At 40.1% G+C, this 26,818-nt stretch overlaps 1 protein-coding gene and 1 long non-coding RNA gene across 3 annotated transcripts; both read left to right on the plus strand.

The window, feature by feature from the left end:
* The first annotated feature begins 381 nt into the window (after positions 1-381).
* On the plus strand, positions 382-14,024 carry LOC139724855 (uncharacterized). Of its 2 annotated transcripts, none has more exons than XR_011710488.1 (3): positions 382-622; positions 12,887-13,169; positions 13,883-14,024. It is a non-coding gene; the product is annotated as an uncharacterized lncRNA (long non-coding RNA). The 2 variants fall into 2 exon arrangements; XR_011710489.1 differs by lacking the exon at positions 382-622 and adding an exon at positions 6,113-6,564.
* Positions 14,025-14,437: 413 nt separating this feature from the next.
* On the plus strand, positions 14,438-26,818 carry LOC139724846 (uncharacterized). The gene is made up of 5 exons (XM_071635972.1): positions 14,438-19,634; positions 21,400-21,502; positions 22,658-23,004; positions 24,192-24,392; positions 26,612-26,818. Exons 1-5 carry the CDS (start codon positions 19,445-19,447, stop codon positions 26,707-26,709), a joined length of 939 nt encoding a protein of 312 aa, XP_071492073.1. The 5' UTR covers positions 14,438-19,444; the 3' UTR covers positions 26,710-26,818.

Below are 26,818 nucleotides of genomic sequence, written 5' to 3' on the forward strand. Positions count from 1 at the left end.
AGATCGTACTTCAAAATCTTTAAAAATGGACTTATCGGTTTTTGCAAACAAACCCTTCAAATCATAACCTTTAAAAATCAAGTGTCCGATTTTCCTCAGTATTCACTGATATGCTCTGCTTTCACTCAATCCACATTAACATTTGGACTTTGATTTCCTTTAAATCCGATGACGCGGCTTTTGTATGGGCGAAAAATAATGTTCTGTGAATTCATGAGACAGCTGCATGTTCCCATAATACCAATATTGTCTTACCCTGGAGGTGACACATTGTAAACATAAGCGTTGGAGATCAACATACGGTCGTGTATTTCATCCCCTCCCACGGTAGGGTATAAATACCATACGTGCACCTCGGCTCCTGAGTCGTCAGATAGTGCCTTCACCAGAATTCACGGACATTCAGGAACCACCTGGAAAACACGTAAACGATTAGAAATATAATTTATATACTACAAAACGTACAAATATTCCAGTGGATAGGTGAAATTTCATTATCGGTGTCACTGACGAGTACTATGTCTCTATGAGTCTCATTTGAACTTTAAAAAAAAAAAAGAAAAAGGAGAAAAACACCGACCTCCTTCGTTCTTAGGGGAGACCGGGTCACGCTGTTACACAGGTGAGTTGATCATTTTCTCGAAATTTGAATAAGAGGCGGTATTTCAACTAACATCAAATCAGACATATTCCATTAATCTTACTAAGTATCAAAATATCTCTACGTGCGAAATTTCATCATGCCTAAACATCCTATGGAAAACCTACTTGAAGAAACGCTTTTTCACCTCCTTGAAGAAAATGTTACATTTCGATATTCTTTTATTTCGTCAAAACCATTCATCTCTTGTTAATGACGGGTATGAAGGTGAAAGAAGCGTATCTTGGGTGTCTTTTGGTAGGAGAAGTACCGTCTTATGTTTAGGTGTTTACAGAGCACACCTGTTTTATTTATTGAAACGCATACCGGGTCAAGTTGTTATACGCTGTAATAACTTGCCCCCTCTCTTGAATATTATTCACTTTGGACATGTTAAAAAAACACATCTCCTCCAGAGTGCATGTACATGTATCTCTGCGATTCCCAACGAATAGCTAATGCATTCAAAGAACGTCGAATACGTTTTACAAATTATTCTTAACAGATGTGAACGTACCTTCAAATTGTTGAATTCGTTGGGTATTCGTTGGCTCGATACGCTCTAGTTACTGGGCCCGTATTCTATATCTGAGCGACGTATGGTACACGGAATTATGTTTTCATGGACTGAAGTCGGCGCAAAAGGTGTCTCAGTAAATTATGTTTATTATTGTATTTCGATGCAGTGTACAAAAATGACTTTAAATGCTATGTTTTGTTCACTGATGCTCTGTTGAAAATGAAAATAAATGGCAATATAATGAAAAATGAAAAGGTTTATCATGACTTATCAAATTCAGCGTTTCAGAGATTCTTTTATCGTATCTAAGGAATACTGAATCATCCCATCACTTGGAAGACCATAATGAATTTAAAGTCTCAGCGAGTGAAAGCCATAGCTTGTAAATACAAGAAGTATAATCTATAAGGCTTGTGGTGCAGGTTCGGTGTAAAAATGGCAGAGGTAAAAATGGCAGAGGTAAAAATGGCAGGGGTAAAAATGGCAGAAGTAAAAATGGCAGAGGTAAAAATGGCAGGGGTTAAAATGGCAGAGGTAAAAATGGCAGAGGAAAAAATGGCAGAGGTAAAAATGGCAGAGGTAAATAATTATGTGGTAAAAATGTCAACGGTAAAGTTGTCAGTGGTCGAAATGCTAGAGATAAAAATGCCATTGATAAAAATTTAGTCGTTGAAATGCAAGCGGACGAGGGAAAAGTGACAGAGATTTTTCTTTCTTCATGTTTCTGACACCTTTCTTGCAATACGCGCTTTTCGTGCCTTCTCCTGAAATAAAACACGGGGGAGACCGGGGAGCAATGGGACACGGGGAGAAATATGGGACACTCATGTAACTTGAAAAATGCTCGGCCAGTCAACAATCCAATTATATCAGTAAAAAGATGAGCCTCGGTTTACACCTAAAAATGGACATATTAACCACTATACAGCTCTACAGGTATCTTGTCAGTAAAATATCAAACTTACTTTAGATCTGGTAGGTCCTATACTATGTTGATAAGTATTTAAAAAGTGTGCAAACTTCTGAAAATAAAATTGTTTGATAACAGACATGCAGGTATGAAAAATTGGCAGGGATCTTTTACTGTTTCTGTTACCACTGGGAGAAATTTAATAGGGCAGTGTTACATTTCTCCCCGCGGTACATGTAAAGAGAGTCTTGCAGAGCTTCAGCGATCCCTGTGTAAATTGAATCGCGATCATATGGTAGTCATAGGCGGTGATTTCAATCTACCTGGATGGGATTGGATTGGATTTTCTTACTGTTGTTGTATAACGAGGGAACAACGTCATTTTCGGTGGCTGAACCTACCAATCTTTAGTGCACACCATGTTGATAACATAATGGAATCTGACTTTGGAGCAACAGCTAAGTTTGAAAGGCATCAAACATTTACATTTTTTCGCCTGCGGATTCGTTCAACAATGATTGAAAGAAATCCCATGGCAAACTATCAGCTTTCACTCTCACTAGAACAGTTTATTGCTAAAGTTCGTCTCCAGTTTTAATAGGTATAAGTTTGTAAAGTGACCACAAAGTGTTCGTTAAACTTCGAGATATTTGTTTTTGCGCCATGTGATACTTAAACAATGTAATAAAATATTTTGCAAGAGTTTATTTGTTTTTACGCCATTGCATGTGATACTTGAAAAATGTAATAAAATATTTTGCAAGAGCTTTCTTATGTCAGCCAAAACATCTGCTGTAGTTTGTTTTTTGCGTTTTGTATTTTTACTTCTACATTATGTCGTGATCAGGCCTTGTGAGATAAATAGGCTCCTACGAAACCTGAATGTGAGAAAATAATATTGAACAGGTGAAAAATTAGCGGTTTGCTTCGACTATGTCTCCTTCACTTCTTTACACTAAACAGCTCAAAAAATGAAAAATAATGACAATATACTAGCCCGGACGTGAGCGGAATTCGTTTGTGTAAGAGTGTGTATGTGAGAGTATGTATATCTGCGTATAATGTATGTTTATACCAAAAGTGGGTTCGTGTGTGTGTGTGTGTGTGTGATAACTTCATTGGCCGAAACAACGTAGGATTATACTGTTTAAGGGCTTTGCAGCATTGTTGGAACCCCCTTATAATGATAGGTAATAATGATCATAATATTGATAATAATAATGATAATAATAATAATAATAATAATAATAACAATACTGAATGATAAAAATAATTTCCCATAGGCCTACTAGGCTCTTAGCGGGTTTATTATTTCTCTGCACACAGACAGATTACGCCACTGCAATTGAATCAAACTCAGAATAATGAGAGTGCTCTAATCTTTTTAAAACATAATTCAATCAATATTCTTCAAATCTGCTATTTGGATTTGATAATTCGATAAATATAGTTTGCTCTGGCTAGGTTATCATTGAAAACCTCTTCATACGTTTATATCTGACGACATCGCTCTCATTACTTCTGACATTTTACTTCTGCCATTTTTACCTCTGCCATTATTACCTCTGCCATTTTTACCTCTGCTATTTTTACCTCTGCCATTTCTACCCCTGCCATTTTCACCCCTGCCATTTTTACCCCTGCCATTTTTACCTCTGCCATTTTTACCTCTGCCATTTTTACCTCTGCCATTTTTACCCGTGCCATTTTTACCCCTGGCATTTTTACCTCTGCCATTTTTACCCCTGCCTTTTTTTACCCCTGCCATTTTTACCTCTGCCATTTTTACCTCTGCCATTTTTACCCCTGCCATTTTTACCCCTGCCATTTTTACCCCTGCCATTTTTACCTCTGCCATTTTTACCTCTGCCATTTTTACCCCTGCCATTTTTACCCCTGCCATTTTTACCTCTGCCATTTTTACCCCTGCCATTTTTACCTGGCACCGTGGTGGTTCATATAGTGAGTGAGTGGGTACCTGCTGGTGCATGGCGCAATAAAAATGTCACACATCGGGATAATAGCGTAGACCACCTATTCATTTGAGGTAGAAATTTACAATTTATATCTAATAGTATCCAATACTGCGTGGGGAGTCCCATATTAACATAATGAGGTGATGTTCTTGTCGTTCTTGAGGACCGGCCATTCAGTCTCCGTTCTCCTGAGCCCGTGTGGTGATGCTGTGCACACGGGTGTAGAGGCTATTGGCGTTCATTTTATTTCACTACAAAGTGTTGACTCTTTTGGTCTATTGTACGTACTTTGTTTTCTTGATCATGGCGAGCGACTCATACGACTTTATATTATTGTTCCCTAAGATAAAGTAAGCGAAGATTCTGATCTTTTCACTGGTATGAAGAACGTAATACATGAAAGAAAAAAAATCTGCCATTTTTGTCAACTTGGAAGCAATTTTGCGCTCGTGCTCTGCGCATTCTTGCTTATCGACGGTGTATCATAGACCTTTAACTATTCCTTTACACGTAATAGTGAGGAATGTAAAAAAAAAAAATGAATACCCAGTTTTCTCGCGATGGTTGTTTGGAAAAGTCCTGTCACTTTTAACATCTTTTAAAAGACGGTCTACTGTATGTCAATGTTTCAGCATGCATATGCGCATGTGCGGACAGCGTCTTCTCAAGATATGAAACAAGTTTTTGATAGTTTGATTGTGGTTACAATTTCAAAACATTATTTTCTGTTGTTGTGGTTGAGGTGGGTGGTAGAATGTTTCTTTTTCCTTCAAACTGGTTTAAAACATGTCGCTAACTTAATTTCTCTAATTCCTCTACACAAGTAAATTGCAGCACTGCGCGAACAAGTTGTACCATTCCACCACGGGAGTACATGTTAATGTCTTAATACACAAGCTGTTGTTTCCAGTAGATCACGTGAGGAAAGTTTTCATGTCAACGAGATCTTCCTCAACTTGGTCAGGATAACCACAGTCACACGCTGGACTCTCTATCAACTTACACCAACGGAGGTGGTGGGCTGTCTTGGCATTGGTTGTGCGGATCCTATTAAGGGATACCCACTGCTTTCTTGGAAGATCAAATCCTGGTGGCTCCGTGTGACATCCTCCATGCGTTCTTGGTTGTGATATTCAGATCCTTCCCATAATTTTTTGCCACTCTTTGTTTAAGTTGAAATTCATTTCTTCGAGGAGCTACATCGACTGCCAGAAAGGTTTGAGAGAGTTAAGCCACATCTTAGGGCGGTTGTTCAAATCCTCATGGATGGGAAGGTCAGGCTTGGAGTTGACAAACAGAACAACCTTTATATGCGGGTCATCTCCTGGCGCCGTAGGGGAGGGGGAGCTACGTGTGATAAAGTCGGCAGCCACTTGGTAGGACTGGTGTTGAACTGATGGTTCCAGAACTTATTTCCAGAGTTGAGGATCGTATCGACCGGCTTGGTGTTGCAGCTCCCAGCCCAGACTGGTGATCATTACTCGTATGTATTGTTGACAAATGGAAGGCAAGCAGTTTCGAGTATAGATGCGCATCAGAGCCCCAGCTTTCCCTGCCAATTTGCGGATGTGACCTGGTCTTGAGTTTGCCAGCAACCCTTTTCAAATACACCACAGCATATTAAACTATGGTTTTGAATTAACCCCCATGATGCTTATCCCCCCCCCCCCCGCACCCATTGCTCTTGAACACTGGAAATATATCTGAAGTTTATTTCGAAAAAGGAAGATGAGACAATTCAAGGCCTTGCCCGAGAGGCTCAGGGCTTAGCTATTGGCCTCGCCTGTTCACAAGGTTATTAACACCATCACTATAGCGAACATGAGAAGCAGGAGCCATTGCATAAATTAATGACATATACTTCTATCGTCAAAGTTTATAAGATGGCAACAATTAAAGACAATTAAAGAAACATATGAACTTCTTCTAAAACTATAGTGACACCCTGATAAGTTGTTAAAAGTTTTCTTTTAAGTTTTTTGTTTTTGTTTTGTTTTGTTTTGTTTTTTGTTTGTTTGTTTGGTTGTTGTTGTTTTTTTTTTGCAATACAATATAGATCTCTACAGACTGTGAACTCGAAGAAGCTCAGGATTCAGGCTCTAAAAGCCGACAAAACGGGCAGGATTGTACCGAAATGGCCAACAGAGGTCTGGTTTCCTAGAATATGACTGATTCATCTGTGGATAAATCGTCGTCCTCCCCACGTCAAAATCCATGTGTAGTCATACAGCCAAATTATGATGAGCACCATCCACTTTACAAGCACCTCCATCCCATGGCTTGTAGGTTATTCTCCAAAACTTTTGAGGTTCAATGTCCAGCGACAATGGAAGATGTCATCCGGGCTGCATGACTAGCGATCATCATGTCATCGTGTGACCTTCTGTAGACATATTGTCCATTTGCTTCGGCCGTTGATCGTCCACGTGTAAACTCCATTCTATGCGAGCTGCGTCAACTTAATTCTAAGGCGAAGCAGCAAGGTCCCCCACTATGCAAGAGGTTGCCAACCTTACAGGTTAGACTTGGTAGATACAGTATTAAGGCGTACGTCGTAATAACTGAACGGATTGTTGAAGACAGATTTTCTCTAAAAGTCTCCCTTTGTTTCGAAAGGACATGTGGTGAAATCAGATGAAAGGATCAAACAAGCGATTGGGCCCACTGTATAAGTTCTCATATCATCAGGTGACGTGGAGTAGAGAAATGAAGTGCCCATAATCCACTCCATACTCAAATAACAATAATATACGGATTTTATGATACTCCCAGATAAAATGAGGTCTATTCAATCCGTATAGCTATGGGGTGATTAGACTTTATCCTTACTTTCAAGTCTGGCGACTGCGAACGGAACTGGTTTCTCACTTTTTTCCTTCACTCCACGTACCTCATAAAATGAAGATCAAATATCACGAGGTAAGTTAATCCTTTCATTTTAACTGCATTGTTATCGTAATCTTGTCTCGTCTGTGATACTATACAGTACTGCGCAGTGCCCCTTTTTTGTCTGCGCAGTAAACAACTGATACCGACTTTTTCTTCACGCTCAAATGAGAAAGTTTTGTTGAATTGCAAGTATCACACATCCAGAACATTTAGTGTATGATATTGATTTGTGTGTGGTAATGTTTTTTTTTTTTTATAATTGAGTACTGGCCTCTATCAAAGTTTAGCTTTAAAAATGGTATGGAAATAACTTACTTTCTGCATTTTGTGTGCTGCGTGAGTACTTTTTTCTGGGGGGAGGGGAGGGGGGAGGAGCTACGTGATAATTTACATCGGTCTGTCCTATTGATCGTTTTTGCTTCCTGTTTAAGATAAAACAATCAGATCCTGACGGCAAGGAAAGCAAACCTCCAGATTCAAGTCATAATCAAACAAACATAATAGCTACAATTACTATTTCTATATACAGTGTAATTACATTTTGTCTCCTTTTTAAGCAGAAAAATAATCGAAACGTATATAGCATTACGCATTTCAAACAAATGGTAGGCATAGTAGTCATAAAAAGCAAAGTGGGGGAGCCTAAAACAAAAGCACAGCTGGCATTACTTAGGCCCCCTAATATTGAAGCACATCATAGTGAGACAATTAAACACATTAACGTTACAGAGTATATGCCAAAATGGCGTTGAAAAAAAATCTAAAACTTAAGCTCCGCATAATGTTTAGAAGATTCAGTGGCGGATCTTTTTTTCTCCTTTTCTTTTTTGCTTGCTTGTCAACTGATTAAACCCGGAAGTAGCACAATATATATATATATATATATATATATATATATATATATATATTGCGTCACCCCCCCCCCCCCTTTACGGAATTCTAGGATCCGCCCCTGAGATTTCGCGTGGACGAAATAACAAGTCATTCAAATCAACACATTGATATAGCTGATTCTGGGTGCATGCACTGGTCGGGGAGGAAGGCCTCAACCCTTGGTGACAAAGTTTGCCATTTTATATCATGTAATATGACTTTCTATTTTCTCTATGTTGAAATGCCAAATGAATGTATAAAATGATAAATTAATGAAACAACAATAATGATAATGATAATTATATGTAAGACCACAGAACCACAGCAAGACTTTTCCTCTCACACCGTAGTCAATTTTGAGACAATTTTGTAGGAGTGTAATCAAAATCACACAAAGGCCCTGGAGAAGGGAAAATACCAAGAGTGGTTATCAATTGCTCGTATTTACTTTATGCATGATTGTTACATGTGTAGTACCTTGCTTCTCTCAGAATCCAAACTGATAATCGAAACATAAATTGTAGTTATTACAGAAATTGGCAATTCTTGTATATAGTATAACTTTTCAAGATTATAAAAAAGTGAGCAAAGATATAGACATATCATTACATACATTTAGTTCGCTGCCCTTTTAGAATATCGGGACAACGTTAGCTATTTCCATGTTACTTGCTATTATGCCCGTGAAAGTGACGGATTATGTATAGAGGGATAAGAATTTGCGATGTTATAGTTTTTGTAATATATCATCAATATCGTCATGTACAGTACTTTTTTTAAATTGGAAAGTTACCAACATTTTTATTTACAATCCATAATTATCTGTTGGAAATAAAAATGAAGAGTCAGGGTTGGGTTGTGCTGAAAAAATCCATAAAATAGTCTCACGCTAAGGGGATATTATGAGCGAGCTCAACCAATCTTAGAAAAATACGAGTTACAGATTTCCAATATCTGTTCGGGATCATCTACAATCATTATCATAAAACTTACATGAAACTATTGTTTTCTTAAGCTTATTCAATACATCATTGATGAAATTCCCACGTCCTTTGCTTGTCACATTTTAGTAAATCAAACCTCTTGATAATTGCTTTTTTTTTTTGCTTACTGCATTAGCATAATTAGACTGTTTTTGTAACATATCATGTAAATTTATACAAGCAAGTCAATCTTATTCTGTTTCAAAGGAAGTGATATAGGGAAATTTACCTTTTGATGATGCTGATAATAGTGAAGGTAATGAAAGCGATTTCATGTACTTGATGATAGTAATATTAAAGTCAGCTATCTGGATGATAACGCTGAAGCTCCATTTTGCCAAAGACACCAGGTATCCTGAAACTTCATATCTTGCATTAGTAGATGTAGAACGTTCAGGTATTGATGAGAAAGTTGCATGTTAATTCCTACATGTTCTAATGTTAGCTTTAGTGAAGTCTGATCCCCTGTAGTGATTTAATCACTTTGTAAATGAAAAAGGTGAAACGCCGATAAACCTGGAAGTATCTTTACCACGTTACAACAGATCGTATGTACTTTTTCTTTTTTAAAAGGACGGTAATGTGTGTGTTTTTTTTTCAAGCTGATAAGCATTTTGTTGAATATTATGCATGACTCAGCCTTGATTGGTTACTCATATTATTCACCTTCACCTTGAAACCTCTAAATGTTCGTTTGATAACACACATGCCTTTGTAAAATGTCCATATAAGACGTAAGTATTCCTGTATCAATTGTCTACAGTTAAACCTCTCTTTATAACATTTTATAAAGAGGTCGGATATAACAAAATCATGTTATAGCAAAGTGATATTGCGGGTGCAAAAAAATTACTCCCTTCAGCCTTATGGAATAGGGGCCACTGGCACCAAACCGTATGGACTGTATTTCCTGCATTCCGTGAACAAGCGGGGTAACTGTGATCATCGAGGGTTTACAAGAGTAAATTGTGTGAATGTACACATTGCATGGGTGTTATCGCCTGTGTAAACACGTGCATTAAAAACACATTTCTGAAAAAAAAAACATGCGACATTTACACTTGCATGTTCTTGATGTGTCAATAGACTATAGATGTATGTGCATGCACACATGGCATGGTTACGCCTCTACCTTATTTGTCCATGGCCATTATGGCAGATGTGTATTCCTTACTTGTAGGGAAACTTAGCTGAGCAGATTGGAGATACAACATTGTATTTCTATGCAAGAAATGACATTAGCTGATTTTCCCCTCATCTAGGTATGTGAGATGCATGTACTGGCATGCTTTGTAAAAAAAAAAAACAAAACAACCAAGGAATATACAAGGACTATGATATAATAATGCAGGCAAATGTATCCTGACTCCCCCCCCCCCCCCCCCCCACCCCGTGTCTTTCATATTATGAAGAAGACTTCAAATTCAAATAAAACTAGTGTTTTCTGTGTACGTTAAACAGACTAATGGTCAGAAGAATTACATTTTTTTTTGAATTATCTTTGCATTTTCTTTATAATGCTTTCCTGTGACCCCACAAAGTATTATAGCCTTATCATCGAAACTTTTAAGATTCACAACTATTGAACGGATTGTCTGACTTTCCTCAAAGCTTCACCTAAACTAAACCCTAACCCTACTAATAATATTCCTGCATTCATTCAATGTTTTATGAACAATTGGGGAAACTTCCCCCTTGAATTTCTTTAGCCCCATTTAGTGACTTAATTATATCTACACACATAGATCAAAGGTTAAACTTTAATTTTATGCCTACAAGAATGCAGATAAAAATTTAAACTTAAGAGCCAGTAGTGTCTTCTTTGACTTTAGGCCCCTCTATGATTATACCTCTGATCCTGCTGGAAACAATAGAGGGATAAGTTCATCGATATGTACAATGCAGGGCCCTGCAGTACACTTAGATTGGGATGTTGAATGCATGTTGTTCTTTTGTCATGAAACCTCTGCTTCAGACTCCTAATAGTTTGAGGATGTCTCCATGGGGCAGAGATATTGCCATCAGCAGCATCAAACTGAGCTCCACGGGAAAATTGTTGGGGATGAAAGGGAGCGGAGCGTCTGTATTCGCGAAGAGGTGGAAGAGTGCTGCCAAGGGAATTGTCTGATGCCCAGTTGGTAGGCAGGAGGCTCATCTTAGCTCAGTCAGGAGGGGTGACTTCCTGACACTGTCTACTTCAGTGATGGGCGAGTTGCGGTAGACCTACCACATCATCACTGGTTTATCAACCCCTCCCAAAATATGTTACCTTTGATACAGAAGGATATTGGAGGGCGTTCAGTTGCCGCAAGTCCGATGCCTTCGCAAACGCAATTAAGGAACAGAAGCCATGTTATGCTGTTGCATAGAGGGGAAGGGTAGCAACATTTTCCAGCATTGAAAATGCAGTAGAAACAATACGGTGTTACCATACAGCACTCGATCTCCTAAAGCAATATATGGTAAGCCTGGTATCCATGGAAAGCAGGTTGGGATTGAGAGCTTTCAGCGGAGGTTTTTCTGGCTCCCATTGTAGATGAAAAATGGGATAGATCTCCTCTGTAAATACATGGATGTTTTCATCACCGTGGTATATGGCAAGCCTTCATCATACGTACGGGTGGGTTAATTTCTCGTGTGTACTTGTCGAAATGTGCCATCATTTTTCCGAACACAGAGAAGAAAGTTACTGGTGTTGCAAGACTAGCGGTTAGGTGACACCTTGTTTCAGCCTGCCTGAGGTGTATTCGTGATAGTATCTATTCACGCTATCTATACCTCCATTACTCCATAGGGAAAGGCTTGAATTACTAGTAAACATTATGGCCCCTACATATTAGATCAAGTGGTTTGGCAAACATAGTGGTCCATGGTTCCCTGAGGGATTTTTTTTTTGCCTTTGCCGTATATATAATGTATCAAAATAAGCCAGAAAATGGTACATTTCTGATACAGTTTGATTAATTTAGATGGTATCACTGTATACGCGACGGTGTGTGTGTGTGTGTGTGTGTGTGTGTGTGTGTGTGTGTGTGTGTGTGTGTGTGTTTTTGCACACGAAGGTTGGGGGCATAAAATGCACATAACCCCTACGCTAGGCACAATTAAACAAAGGCAACGAGGTGTTTTGGGCTCCCCTGCATGGAGTATACAGGACAGGACTTTACTAATAAAACTAGTGTTGCGTTTTGTACTTTTGCGTAAGTTTTTTCATACCTACCACTTAACAGAGATTTTTCTTGTACCACTCCTTTATATCTATTTGCAAAGTAACGTCCCGAATGATGAGAACGCTTGGGGAGGATATGAATATCTACCGCTTTCTGGAGGTGATGGGAGAAATGTCCTCACCCTCTGTTATAGTGTGCAGCAGGAATAACTTCACATTCAGTGGGTGCTGATTCAGCACCCATTTAGATTCAGCAGTGGTGTCACCACTTGAACTTGGAGCTAACTCAGCGGCAAGCTTGGACCCCCCCCCCCCGCCCGTGAAGGGAGGGGATTCTGAATAGCTTTGTAGGAAAAAAAACGTGTTCATTGTTAGTTTTATTTTTCCATCAAAATGTTCTTTGGTTGCAACTTCTTTGACATATAGTGTTTTGGTAGTGGCCATGATACTCGGGTCGGACCATATAAAATGTATGCCTATGATTGTTTTATCATCAAGCTCCGTTGATTTGAATTTTATCATTTCATCATAACATGACTCATGCAATATGAAAATTTGATACACGGATTGTGAATGAGATGTCTAGCCTTTCGTATGGGCTGACTTACTGTATGGGATAAAATTGAGAATTCTAAGATTTTATACGCTCAAATGAATTTAGTGGATAAGATTCCCAACTCCAAAACGGAGAACCCGTGTTCGATTCCAGTGCTGATGTTTTTGGACAAGATGTTTTTACCCACAATGTCGCTCTCGACCAAGGTGTATAAATGGGTACCTGTCTACGCTAGAGTAATAATAATGGCAGGGCCCTCTGGTAGAACAGTGGTAACACTCAAGAGGCTACCCTGGATAAAGAAGACCTTATCATTATTACTATTATTATTATTAGGTGCATTTTCCTTTACTTCATTCTTTATCTACAGTGTGTTCTCATGGCGAAGATCAGTCAATGAATTATGGCAGTCAAGATGCAGACTCGACTCACTTCAGAAAAGACTGTTGCGGTTTTCAAGCAGGTATTGCATGTCACCCTGATTGTGTCGCTCTACGTTCCCAGTTCCATATGCTTCATGACTCCCACGATGATGGGCAATATACTCTCTGAAGGCCGTCCTCCGTTACGACCGCACGTCACAGCCAAGCTCTCTAAGCAGTGCGAGGCAGAGCTGTTCGAATTGTTTGAAGATGGTGAAAAACTGGTAAAAGGTAAGTTACACTGACTCTAGTCTGGCTCAGATAGGGGTCAGATAGCATGCCAATGATACTAGGATCTCAATTTGTTAAAATAAGAGCCGTACCCCCTTTCCCCCGGCCGAGGATAGGGATAAAGGAATTATAGTTTTTGCTGTGAGTTGATACATTGGTGATTGTCGGTTCTGAGGTGAACTCAGAAGGGCGGGGGAGGGGACCCAGTTGGGGCCTAATCAGAAAATGCATGGTCATTTTTTCACGTAACTTTGAAGGATTTTTTCCTCGGACAACAAAATATGAATTGATAAAAAAATGGGCACCATGGGGCCCCTATTCCCCAAATTTGATAATCTTTAACAATAAAAAGTTGTCTTCTATCATGCTAGATACTTAACTGTATACAATGCGCATTTGTGAAAGTGTACTCTCAAGTTTGTGCTTTGGCAGGTCGAGGGGAGGACCCCTTGGGAACGGGTAGACCACATTGGGGGCTAGTTTTCACATTTCGATCTTCTCTCGAAAATGCTGCAAGCTTGGCAGGTGTTATAATACTAAAAGACACCATTCTGGAGGTCCCCCAGAGACAGTGTGCAAAAATGTGATGTGGAAGGTGAACTCGCAATACTCGGGTGAGCGCGACCTCACCCCTCCCCTTCGTCTACTCCTTATCCTTTCAATGCGTGTTATTGCTATCTTTTTGTTTGTTTGTTTGTTTGTTTGGTTTGCAGTTCTTGATGCCACAGGGAAGCCACAGGCCGGTATACTGGTTGGTAACTGGGCATGGCTTGGTCATTTTGACGAGTGCATGGGCATATCTGGATTCAAGTATTGTGCAGCCTACTTCCAGGTGACACTGCCAAACACCACAATCATAGGTGTGAGTACCATTGTTTGATGTGCATTCGGGGCTTATTTCCGGTTTTTGTGGGTGTTTTTTTTTTTTTGCATCAATAGTGTATTTTGACCTACACATTACCTATGCATCATGTCATTATCACGGTGTCAAACTGAAAGAAACTGGAAATGGAATGACAACAGAATATGAGTAGCAATAGCAATGCACCCCTTCTTCTTTTGCTACTACCACCAATTTTGCTATTTATTCTCTAAAACGTATATAACTCTTCTTTCATTGTTGCAAAATATTAGTATGGTTTTTTTGTTAACATTCTGTTTTCTTATGTCCAATTCTTGCATTCTGTCAATCATCATCTTTGTTCACTGAACCCTAAATGTCTGCTACGTTCCTTGACCTTCTCGGAGATTGAATTGGGTATTGTAAAGAGAGGGTGAATTTAGTAACCGGAAAAATAAGACAGCTATTGTTAATGTTTATGAACTGAATTTCTGAGTGGTGACGTTCATTTATTGGATCGACAGGATTCCTTGGATCATACTTTCTTTCCATAGTATGACATGTTCCGTACATGCCATCATTTTACAAATAGAAAAAAGAAACAGTGGAGAGTGTTGAGATCGATGACATGCCTACATGTTTAACTGGTAGAAACTTAGGTGTGTGTGCATCTTGAATTTTTTTTTGTGTGTATTACCTCTTACATCTCATATTGTCAAAAGACTCTTTGATGTGTTTCTACGATGAGTTTGCCAGAAATTATCGTATCTGTCAAAGAAAAACAGAAAAAAATGCTCCAAACGTTGTTTAAATTCAGCAAGCTTTTCAGTGTGAGCTTTGCAGCAATGGCATAAAGAAGAACCAGTTTTCTTTGTCTAACTCAACAATCTATTTTCTCAAAAGCTGCATCTAACAACGTCTAACAATTAACACGGTCTCTAGTTGAGAAGAATAATTACTGGTATACATGATTCCGTATATCACAAACCTGGACAGTATCTTCCCCTTACTCTTTGGCGCGAAAGAAGAGTATGTCAGGGGTAAGTGGCAAAGACTTGGTCAAAGCTGAAGAACAATTAACGTGAGTAAAACTACTAACAGGAACACTCGAACGAGGAACGATAATGGAACTCCAAGAACAAGATATCCGAGAAGACAAGTTCAATGTCCATGCTAAAATGACATTTCATGGTCAGAATGTCTCACAGGCTTGTTGGCAGTGTTTGTTTGTTTGTTTGTTTGTTCATTTTTCCATCTGAGAAGATGGCTGGATAGCCCATATTCAGCTATGCAAAGCTGGTCTTCCATGGGGTCCAGTTGGATGTGAGGCGGGACCACTTCACCGGGTTAAACACCCTGCTCTTTGCGATGAATGAATGAAGCGGGATCTTTTACGTGCATGAGTTGTAACTCTCTCACACACGGGACCTCCATTTTATGTCCTATCCGAGGGTCGAGCGCCACGGTACAGCAGCTAAAGTGATGGCCAGAGGGGGTGGTCTGGTATAGGATCTGGAAGCAGGCCAACACTCGCTGGGAAACTGCAGAAATGACCACCGTGGCTGGTGGATCACCGATAGGAGATTGCAGCTAGGCATCAGGGTCGGGGAACACTGACAGTTTGTATCATACCCCCTGTGTGATAGGGTCTGGTTGGTGGGGCTGGAATAGGGTTTTGAAATGCCAGAGTGTTGTGCAAATGGGAACACTGGCGGGCGAGATGCACGCGCGTCAACCCACATTATCATGGGTGGCTGGTATACTGAACAGAAACATACTTCCTCAGGAATTTCCAGTTGCGGATGATAACCCATGTAGAACCATCAACCCGAATTGCTTACTGGTCATACTGCTGAAATCCAACTGCAATTCCAGTTTTTCCCCACTTGAGGGGATGTGGCCCTGTCTGATTCTGAATCCGGACATGATCACTGATGGCAAGAGGCAGCAGGGTATAGTGTGCTCTGGCCAACGTTCTGCGCTTCTCACGTGGCAGTTGCAAAGTGCTTCATATGACCTCTCTCGATGGCAGGGTTTCTTGTGTGCTAGCTGTGTAGCATATATACCTACCTGAAGCGATTGGAATAATGAGCAGTAGGCCTATGTAGGTGGGCAAAGACTGCCCAGACAGACGGTGATATATCAACACAGTCCTAAGTATTAATGGATGGGCTGGGGAGCTTGTGATGGAACTTTGGCATGCCACACCCATGAGCCCAAGAAGGGTATGCATGTTAATTTTCATTACTAGCAGTGCCTGTGCGACAACCTGTCCAGTGTACTTGATAGGAGGAATTCAGGTTGTAAACTAACAGTGGTATAGAGAGTGTGCACAACTCAATAGTTTCCTTATGTGGGTCCAGCGTCTGCAGGCCGGTCGTAAGTGATTGGGAAATACAGGAAGGAGAGAGTCATTGGGGATGCACAGTTTTTTTGTTTTGTTTTTGTTTGTTTTTTCTTTTCTTTTTGGTTCTCACCAGTAGGTCAACAAGAGAGGCAATCCATGGCAAGCCTGTCGTTTATCTCGGATTTGGATCATGGAATGGGAATTAGGGATGTCTCTCAAAGCTCGATCGACGTGACTCTGCCGCATTCAAAAGTGAACCTATCATACTGCCGACGAGTGTAATCTTCCAACCTGTGTTGCAGCAGCAAGGTGCAATAGTCTATCTCACTTGCAGTCACAGTCTTTCTGCAGAAGCCTATGCCATTCTTAACCAGTCTATACGGCCAAACTTGTGAGCTAGCTTGGGTCGAAGGTAATCATACCCTCCTCGAATTCACTAGCAATAATAGCCTTAGACTGATTGAATTCATGTGCAAGGTGTGCTGGACTTGGAAAGCTGACGGAACGGTAATATCTTGTTGGTCACACTGAGTGCATATGACGCCCGATTGACAAGGCTCAATCATAACAGATGTCATGTGAACCTGATGTCGGTAGGTGTGGGGAAGCCATGCAATGATTGCTTGCAGGTACTTCTGGCATGGAAGGAAACTGTCTGTGGTGATCTCGAAGTCTGCAAATTCAACGATATCTGGACCAATATTAATGTGAAGCTGTAGGATTGATGGTGATCCTGTTCTGGCCGCGCAGTCATCTAGCTACTCAACTTCTTGGAAGAAACTGTCATCCACGTCTGCCATAGCAGGATGTCATATCCACGCATTTGACGTGGTTTGGGATAGCTGATCAGACGATCTCATCATACTGTCTTGTGTATTAATCGCCAAATTAAAGCAACATAATCCCTGAGGGGCTGTCTTTGTAGCGGTGTCTGCTCCAGGGTGTGATGAATGTGGTCAGGTGGCGGTCTTCCTCGCAGATGGGATCATTTTGGTAACCATTTATGCATCAACGACAGTTTTGTTTTTTTTCATGTGGGGTCGACCGAGCCTTACGAAAGGGGGATGGGGTGTGGTGTGTATCCCATAGAAATATGGCATGAGCATTCAGGGCCTGAATAAGTCAACAGTCCACCGGGGTAATCCATCCTTGTTTGGACATCTCACATAGCAGCCAGTTCACATATTCTGTTCTTCATGCATTCACGCTTTCCATGCGTTCAAGGTTATAACAGTGCCTGCATTTGTGTCATAATAATAATCATATTCCTCACATTATTTTTCACAGACCTGAGTCGGGGCTTTTCCATGTCCTTTCTTGCCACTTTAGGTGCATGTGTCCTGTTTCTCCTTGAGATGTGTCTGCTTGGTTTTCCTGTATAGGGCTGGTTCCTTTTGCAGTGTTTGAATCTGGATCGAGGGAAATGATACAGAACATTTGCTCGCTTCGTAGCTCATGTCCTAGTTTTTGTCCCCCAAGAGGTCAAGCTAGATTTCAGAGTTTGTAGTCATATTATTTAGTACTGGTCTTGAGTTTTTATGAAATAATCCCTATTAGGACAGCAGCTGCAACACAGCTAGACTGATGTGTTGGTAATTAAACAAAGTGGCAGTCATGTGATGGTGCACGTGTTATACAAAGATTTACGATTAAAACGTGATGCATGCGCAAGTAAAGGATGCTCTTAAATTACAGCATCCTCTCACCAACGGGAGGCTTCATCCTTCTAATAGCTGGAACGGCAGCCTCCTGGAAAGCAGCACGGGTTTGTGCCGTTATTGCTTGACGTGGTAGACAGTTCCATACGATGGCTCGAGGATAAAAAGAAAACTTGTACATAGGGGTCTATGGTGGCCATAGGTATACTGTAAGCTTGAAGCTGTGGTCGTTTCTGCAGATTTCATCAGTGCAGTTCACGTCAGCGAAGCAGCCTGTGTACACCTTCTGATAAACTTGCAGATGTCCGCTTGACCCCGCAGACCGGCTCCAAGCTGCATATTGTCTCATCTCTGTCTAGATGCATGTTGTGGAGGGATATCCGAGCAACCGTGGTGTTCTTCTCGCGCACATCAAGCTTTTTTGGTGGCCGCTAGGACTTCCTCTCCAGATTTCTTGGTGAGTTCGAGGCTAACACCAGCGGCTCTAGTGAGGTTCCTGCAAAGAAATTCATTGCAGCACTTGAGCAGTAGACAACCTCGTCCTTGCCAGATTCATGGTTGCATCCACGTAGTCGTGATCATTCTATCGCGATGTGAAGTGTGCCAATTCCTCAGTAGGGCCTATAGTTCCGGCAACAGCAGTGGTTGGTCTCTTGACCTTTTCAACCATGGCGACAAGTCTCAGTGCCAGAGGCAGAGGTTTGAATAGTGCTATGCGTTGTGATCTCTAGGACACCTTGATCGACGAGTCCAGATACGGTAGTGATCCATGGCTTGCAGCCAGATATTGGGCAGTTCACTGCAGGCGTGATGGCGGATCAAGGGTTCATACGGCTAGATGGACATGCTCATAAAAAAGAACAAGTTTTCAAGTGTCCGTTGTCTCAAACCTTGCATCCAACAATAAACGCGGTCTAGGGCCTTTAGCTAAAAGGAAGTATTAACCACACCTTTGATCAATGATGTATAAGCCAGTATATCCCCGTTCTCTATAGCAAGTGCCTTCCAAATCTAGATAAGTAGATATTTGAAAATGGTGAACATTATAACAGCTACTGACCAAAATTAACACCAGAGAGCTGCGTGTATGCAGTATCATGCATTTAGAGCCTTTTATATTACAGTATGCTGATTTATATTTTAAGTCAGCGTAAAGAGCCGGTAGCATGGAGATGGGTGTAGCGAGTGGGTTACCCGTATTGAATCAATCGTCCTTCGTTGCCCATCTGGGTACGAAAACTACGACTAGCGCAGGCCTGCTAGAATAGATGCTTGCCAGCGAATATGAGCACAAAAGCGTACGTTCGTCGGTAATCTTCAGTACTCCAGCCGACATTCCTGTGCTGCGTAATATGCTGCATATAAAGCTGGACTCAATTGGTTGCAGGGATTCCGGAATATATCAGAGTCAAGCCAGCCTTCCCATTGCATGGCTTTCCATGCTACTGGGTCTTTAAAGTTCTTTGATATAACTTTGGTTTGGTTCGCTTTTATCTTGTTTCCGTTTTTGCCTAAAATACTGTATTTCACTGTGAAGGAACCTCCGCTGGTATGGGGACTCTGTGTTCCTGAATCCTGTTCCAATTCAGATGTTTTCTCATCGCTGAACTATTTTATAGGTAAGAAGCTAAGAGAGACTTTGTGGGGTTGAATGTATTGCACGATGTTCATACCTTATTACCTTAAGAGGGCAGCAGATTTCTGTACACATTATTATTGACTGTCATCCTGATTGACTGGTGCCTCTGGACACGAAGTTTCGTGGCAAATTTGATCGTGATGTGCAAAGTGTTGTGGAGAGGTTCAAAGGGGTTAGATATCGTGAAATATCTATGAACTTATGGTATATACAAATTTCGGCCCTTGGGCCGATTTTTTTTAAATTGGGCCGATTTCTTTTTAAATTAAAATGAAACTAAACTGGTGAGCATCATAGCCGAATCCTACCAATAAAAGAACCATTCTTACTATTATAAAACTACAAGTATAGTACATAAAGCATTACGCAAATTTGAAAGGATATGAATTTATCTTACTATTCATTAGTCAATAAATTATTGGCATATTGGCTTTGACTTTGCGTTGAAATGTTGGATTGCTTCCCGATGTCATGATCACATAGGGCTGTTGGAGGAAAAAGTACAAGGGTACTGCCCAATCTGACCCAAGCACACACACGCACACCTCTTAAAATGTGATAAGACAGAAGCCGCTATGGTAGACCGGCAGGACAGGCCAATGTGATACATGTAAACCATGCACTGATTTTCATTACTTTCGAAATCTCTATTCATTTAGCGTTCGTTTGCAAAATTTAATTGCGAATTTACGTGAGGAACGAACAAAGATTTAGTGTTAACATTGCTATTAACTCGTTGGCCTACTATCCACTTCCCCTTCTCTATTAACCCAACAAATACCAGAGTAATCCTGTCGCAGATATTATCATCTTATCTTCAATAGAATGATGGGAAAATTTGAAATGACTTCTTGTCACATACTGGATGAAACTAGTTAAAATCTTTAACGTGCACAAAATCAGAAAGAAAATACAATACAACAGTTTGCCAATAAAACAGGGAAACATTAAATTTATATCTTCTGAAATATTTCATCATATCAAGAATCACTTAAAAGATCTAGAGGCTTTTGATGACTTAGCCACCAACATAAGGGTGAGATGATAGATAAATTGAATTCAATATTCAAGATAATGAATTGATGAAGAAAGAATAATACGAGATATAGCATCAAACCACAGAAAACGGGCTTCTATAGGACTTGCTAGAATACAATCTGTTTGGAAGAATTTTAGGCTGGTTTGTATTTTAAAGGGGAAGTTTCCCCAAATATATAAGAGGATTTAGTTAATGCAGCAATAGGAGAATACATTAGCAAAAGTTGGAGGACAATTGGGCATAGTTATGTTCTAAAGTTATGAATTTTTAAAGCCTTGGCGCTAACATTGCTGCACGAGAAAGATGATAAAGATATAAGAACATATAAAAGAGAATTTCACAAAATTTTGTTTCATTTTGAAAAGGACACATTCCTTCAAATGGTTAGTGACATTTGTGTAGGGTAATATCATTACCCCTGTGTTCTGAAAGAGTACGTCGATTGCTCTTTCGTTATGCTAGAAAAATGGAAAAAGTTGAATTCATTCTTGATGTTCTACAGTGATGATGTAGCCTTCTCATCCAGCGTTACGACCTTCAAAATTCATAACTATTGAGCATGATTGTCAAATTATCCTCAAACTTCACTGATGCGTTCTATTAATATTTCTGCATTAACTCAATCCACAAGTATATTTGAGGAAACGTCCCTGTTAATGGCTTGTCCTACCATTACTTTTGTGCTTCCTGTTCGTATTCCTTTCAGAACTTGTTGAGGCACCCTTCAACATGTCTATCTTAAATGGCACAGCAGCGCTGTGTGCCGGAGATCCCCCTGAAGCCTACAACACTGGCTTTATCATCACTGTGTAAGTTTATATTTTTGTCTTTAACTTGTTTAAACCCACTCTAGACCTAGACTATTATCATTAAGACGTTTGTAGTTTAAACCATTTCCTGTTATTTATTGCCCTGAATCCACATCCTAGATAGATCTTGTACTGAATTTTCATGAGTTTCCCGACAAGAAGCGTGTTTCACCTGCCCACCAGCTAATGCATATCATCTTGTTTTCATTTAGGTGTTGTGTTAAACTGAGAGAAACTGAACATGCCATTGTATGTTTGAAGTAACTTAAAGTGGTAGAATATTCCATACAAACCTCAAGAAATTTTGCCGATGACATCCCGCCAAAAACAAACAAAACGAAACAAAACAAAACAAAACGAAGATGTCATTGTCTCTATTATCTTAACGACGATTAAGAAGTACCATGTGGTTCATATATTGCAAAGGGGTTCAAATTATTCCTTGGTAGCTCAAAGCACAGATAGACACTAGCTGTCAGAGTGGCAAAAGATTGCCATGTTTAGAGTGTAAGACCATGACCTTTGACAAACGTCAGCATGGCAGCATTGCAAATGCAAACACGGACAACTCTATCTATACAGGCCTAAGTAAAATATGTTTAGACTTGTAAATGAACTTGCATACTGTAGTCACTGTTCAACTTTTATGATGTCATTAAAACAGACTCAGACTGAACTTTTATTTAAGGCAGTTTACCTTGTTGTACTTGAATCTACATAACATGATGATCTGAAGTAGCCGAGAGTGACATGAAACGAACCATTTTTCTTTTGTTTTGCACTGTATCATATGCTTCATATTCATCATTTATTGCAAGAGTATAGTATTTCATAAGGTTGTGTAACGATTTATCTATCACGATGTCATAAGCACTACATTGGTCAGAAACCATATTCTTGGTTTCAGTTGTAGATTTATCAAACGTTTCTGAATCATTTTTGATTAACTGATTCTTGATAAGGCAACATATTTTAGAAATCTAATTCAATAATTCTGTCTCACATTGCTATTTGCTTTTCGTGATATTGTGCAGATTGAGGAAATTTAACCAGTTTCATCTGATGGTTCCCCAATTTGATAAATATGTCAATAATATGATTTCGGTAGGAAAATCACCCCGCGACTTTGTGGGTTAATCACGTGTTGTCGTGCAGGTGTCTCATAGCTGTACTTAGCATCTTGGCAATAATGGGTGCTGTTGTGGACAAGACTCTGAAGTCCAGGACTACAAAGACGGCGCCGCCCAGCACTACAGACACGGCGCCGCCCAGCACTACAAACACGGCGCCGCCCAGCACTACAAATACGGCGCCGCCCAGCACTACAGACACGACGCCGCCCAGCACTACAGACACGGCGCCGCCCAGCACTACAGACACGGCGCCGCCCAGCACTACAGACACGGCGCCGCCCAGCACTACAAATATGACTCCGCCCAGCACTACAAACACACAACGTTGGGTTGAGGTGGTGCAGGATACTCCTGAAGAAATTCCAACAGGTGAATATCTCAGTAGTCCTCCATACTATTGCTGATGCTGTGTCTTTAATACCGTGCCTGTCCTGGTTGTAATTGCCTGGGCATGTGACTTATGTGATCATTTCACATCTTGAACTCCAGGTTGAGGGCACAACCTACTGAACATAAAGGGAGAGTAATGAGTGATGAAGTCTTCTTATAGAGATGTCGACTTCCCAGGTCGAAAATCCCAAAGATTCCCATAAACATCCTATAAAATACTATTGGTTTTCCTCTGGTTTTGTAGGTTTTAATGGTTTCTTACATCAGTAGGAGGTCCGATAGGTCCTGTTGGTCCTATTCTTTTCTGTTGGTTTCAGGGAGACACTTGGAGGTATGGACCTAAACGCTGAATAAAAATAAAACTATTTGTTTTTTACTGGTAATTTATTTGAGAGGTATAGCTTGATGGTCAAACAACTATAAGTAAATCGTCTAGGGAACCTGTACTATGAACTATGTTACATACACAAATGATTACAACTTTAACACAAAGAAACCATGAGCAAACAAAACGCGAAGATCTTGGACCCCGTAATTACGTACACTAGTGTCTTGTGTGGACAGGCGGAACATTGTATCAAATGAAATTATGTTTGTTGTATCCTGTAGAATATATCGAGGATGATTCGTCCTTGATTCATAAAGAGATGATTTTACAATGTACCAGTATTTTTCCTCACATGTAGTATGCTATTTTTTCAATAAAGAAAAAAACTAGAATTGTTGAGTAGTTCCCAACACCTTTCGTTCTGTTCCCCTTGCCCCCCCCCCCCCCCCCCCCGCGATTCAGAATCAATTGTGGAAATCAAACACAACTTCACTTCCCATTAATCAGGGCGTAATGCTTGGCACTCACATTTGATTGTCACGTTTCAACTCGTTGATGATTTTCTTTGTTTGATATGTGTCTCAATGATCCTCTTTCTCTGAGCTACATCGACTTAATTGCCAGGTTAATATAGTGCAGTTGTTTTTTACTTTTAGGAGACTTGCAAAAAGTGAAATTATACAGAGATTCTAGGCTCTTCAATGACACTCTTTTTCAGATGCATCTCTCAAAATATTAGTGGCAGTTAGGTGAATATTTTTTTTCAATCATTACGATAAACATGTGATAAAGGGACGGTGTCTAACTCTGTCCACTGCATATTTTTATGAAAAAAAAGGAAAGAAACCTATCACAGATTGCACCAAGGCATGGCATCAGTTTTTCTTCAGCTTTGCCATCAACCGCAACCTCTCCAAGCTCATGAAGGCGGCGACAAGCGAGGGCAGCATCAACTGTCTGAATGGAATCCGTGTAATCAGCATGGCATGGGTCATCCTCGGTCATCTTGTTACTTATGTCTTACAAACGAACACTGTAGGTGAGTTCCTCCTAATGGTAACAGGTTGGTGTGTTGGAGCGTACAGTATACCGTTCTCACGCTAGAGGAGCGCTTGAACGCAGGCTTGAGCAAACCCAACAGCCCGGTGTGGTCCAATTATGGCCTACTAGTATCGCAGTAACCGTTCCTTACCAGAGAACGCTCAGACGCGAACTGGTCCAAATGCATCAGGCCCGTAATTAGAGGGGGGGGGGGGGGGGGGGGGAGGAGGGAAGGGCCGGGAGGGAAGGGCCAGGAGTTCCGCAGAATTCCACCCCCACCCCCCACCCCCGTTTGCTAGCAAAAAAAAAAAATGAGCAGTGCCTTTTCTTTTTCTTTTCTGCTGGTCAGCCGATGATACCCGGAAGAGGCAGGAGAAATGGAAAAAAATGTACAGGGGAGGCTTTCTTGTTCTTTTCTCTTTTCTTTTTCAGCTAATAAAATCCAGAAGTGGCACCAGAAATATTTTTTATTCTCCTAATGTGGAACACAAACTTGAAGTTAAAGGTCCACTTCTTTTTTTTTTAATTCTGAACCCTCCCATAAAAATCCTAGTCACGGGCCTGGGCATCGTATCGGAAGTTCATGATACAAAAAAAAAAAAAAGAGAATGATTTTGTGCATTGGCGAGGGTATAGCGCAAGCGCACGAACTGATTGACCCCGTTGTGTGCTACACCTCTGACTTGATTCCCAATACTAGTACTGTATTAGATGCAAGCGAGTCTTGGGCATTGCGGTTTGGTTCGGTTCGCTTTGAGCACTCCAACGCTTCCCCTGTTGCAGAAAATCGCAGTTGCTAGTGGTGATGTTCGTTATTCCGAAACACACGAATTCCCTGTACCTAGAGGTTTGTTAATCCTAAAATGAAAAAAAGAAGAAGAAAAGGTTCGTTACTCCGAAGATTCATCATTCAAAAAGTTCGCTAATCCGAAAATGAAATAAGGACGTTAATCGGAATAATCGTTAACCGAAAATGAAAACAGGGTCATTATTCCGAAGGTCCGTTAATCGAAATATGATTATAGCTTCTCTGGAGGTTTCTTAATCCGAAAAAAAGTTCCATATACGAAATCTGAATATTCTGTGACGAAGAAGGGGGGGGGGGGGGGGTGTCATTGTTTCTGTTTTGTAGGCGAGGGTCTGAAGAGGCTGATTTATGATGACCAGACCAGGGGAGCATGCAGGATCCTTTCAAAGGAGATGATCAGTATTCACATATGTGATTTCTTCCTCTTTTCTTTTTTTTTTTTTGGTTCTTTTTTGTGCCTTTGAGTCGCCTCTTACGATATTGTTTCTATACTAAGGGAGAAATTTACTTTACAGATTACTTTGTTTTCCCGTTCATTAAATGTGTTTCGTGTTTGTTTGTGTGCGTTTCTTACATACATGTACGTATTATTCAATTTTCACGATCAATGCATGAAATCTTACCATTTTTTTTTAAGCTACAAAAGCGTATTTTGTCATCAAAATGAAATTATTTTAATTCATTTTGAGAATTACGAATCTTATTTCATTTTCGAATTAACGAACCTTTATCCCATTTCGGATTAATGAACCTTCAGAATGTGCGTATGCACCAGATGAAACATCTATTTGAGATACATCAGACAAGTTCAAACTGAGTGCGAACAACAACAAAAAATCATTTAAGTCAGCTTGATTTCTTTTATATCGACTCTTTGAATTCTAGAAGATTGTGCTTTAATAAATCGCCAATAACGGCATGTGCACTGGAGCGCTGTGTTCCAAATTTCGGACAGATGCGTGGAAACTAATGGTGATAGAATAAAATGACCTAATCCCTCTAATCTCTATTATGTCACCTTGGTCTTCCAGTTGGAGTGAGACTCATTGTTACACCTGAATGGGCTTGCTACCTTTACAACTAGGTTAAGTGTGGAGGAAGACTGTTTGAAAAAGTTTAGAATTTCTATCCAAGTGTCCGGGCAAAGTTTCTTAAAAGGTTAACTTCGTTTGCAGTGGAATCAATCTGGGAAAAAACGATTGCATATAAAATTGAACTCACTTTTTTTTTTCTTTAAGTAATCAATGTTCAACTTCTGTAGTTATTGCAGACCGGTATTTGCACAACTTATTTTTCTTTCATCATGGAGAAATATTGTTAAATTTGATATGCTGTTCTACACTGATGCTTTCGTAGATTAAGATGCAGACACCATGACGTTTTCAATCCTTGTATACGTTTATGGACAGGTAACCTTATGTATGGCTACAGCCAAGTGGGAAAGTTAGGTTTCCAGATTCTGAACAGTGCCTTCTTCTCTTTAGACTCCCTCTTCTTTTGCAGGTGAGATTTTGTCTTCTTTTTGTTTTCATTTGAATGGTTCTAAACGATCAAAAATTTAAAAGTTAAGGCATTTCACAAATTTGTGATTATAAATATATACAAAAATTGATTAG

The sequence above is a fragment of the Diadema antillarum genome, unplaced genomic scaffold (genome assembly GCF_040938485.1).
Source record: "Diadema antillarum isolate AM-2024a unplaced genomic scaffold, OU_Dant_1.0 scf00000015, whole genome shotgun sequence".
Lineage (NCBI taxonomy): Eukaryota > Metazoa > Echinodermata > Echinoidea > Diadematoida > Diadematidae > Diadema > Diadema antillarum.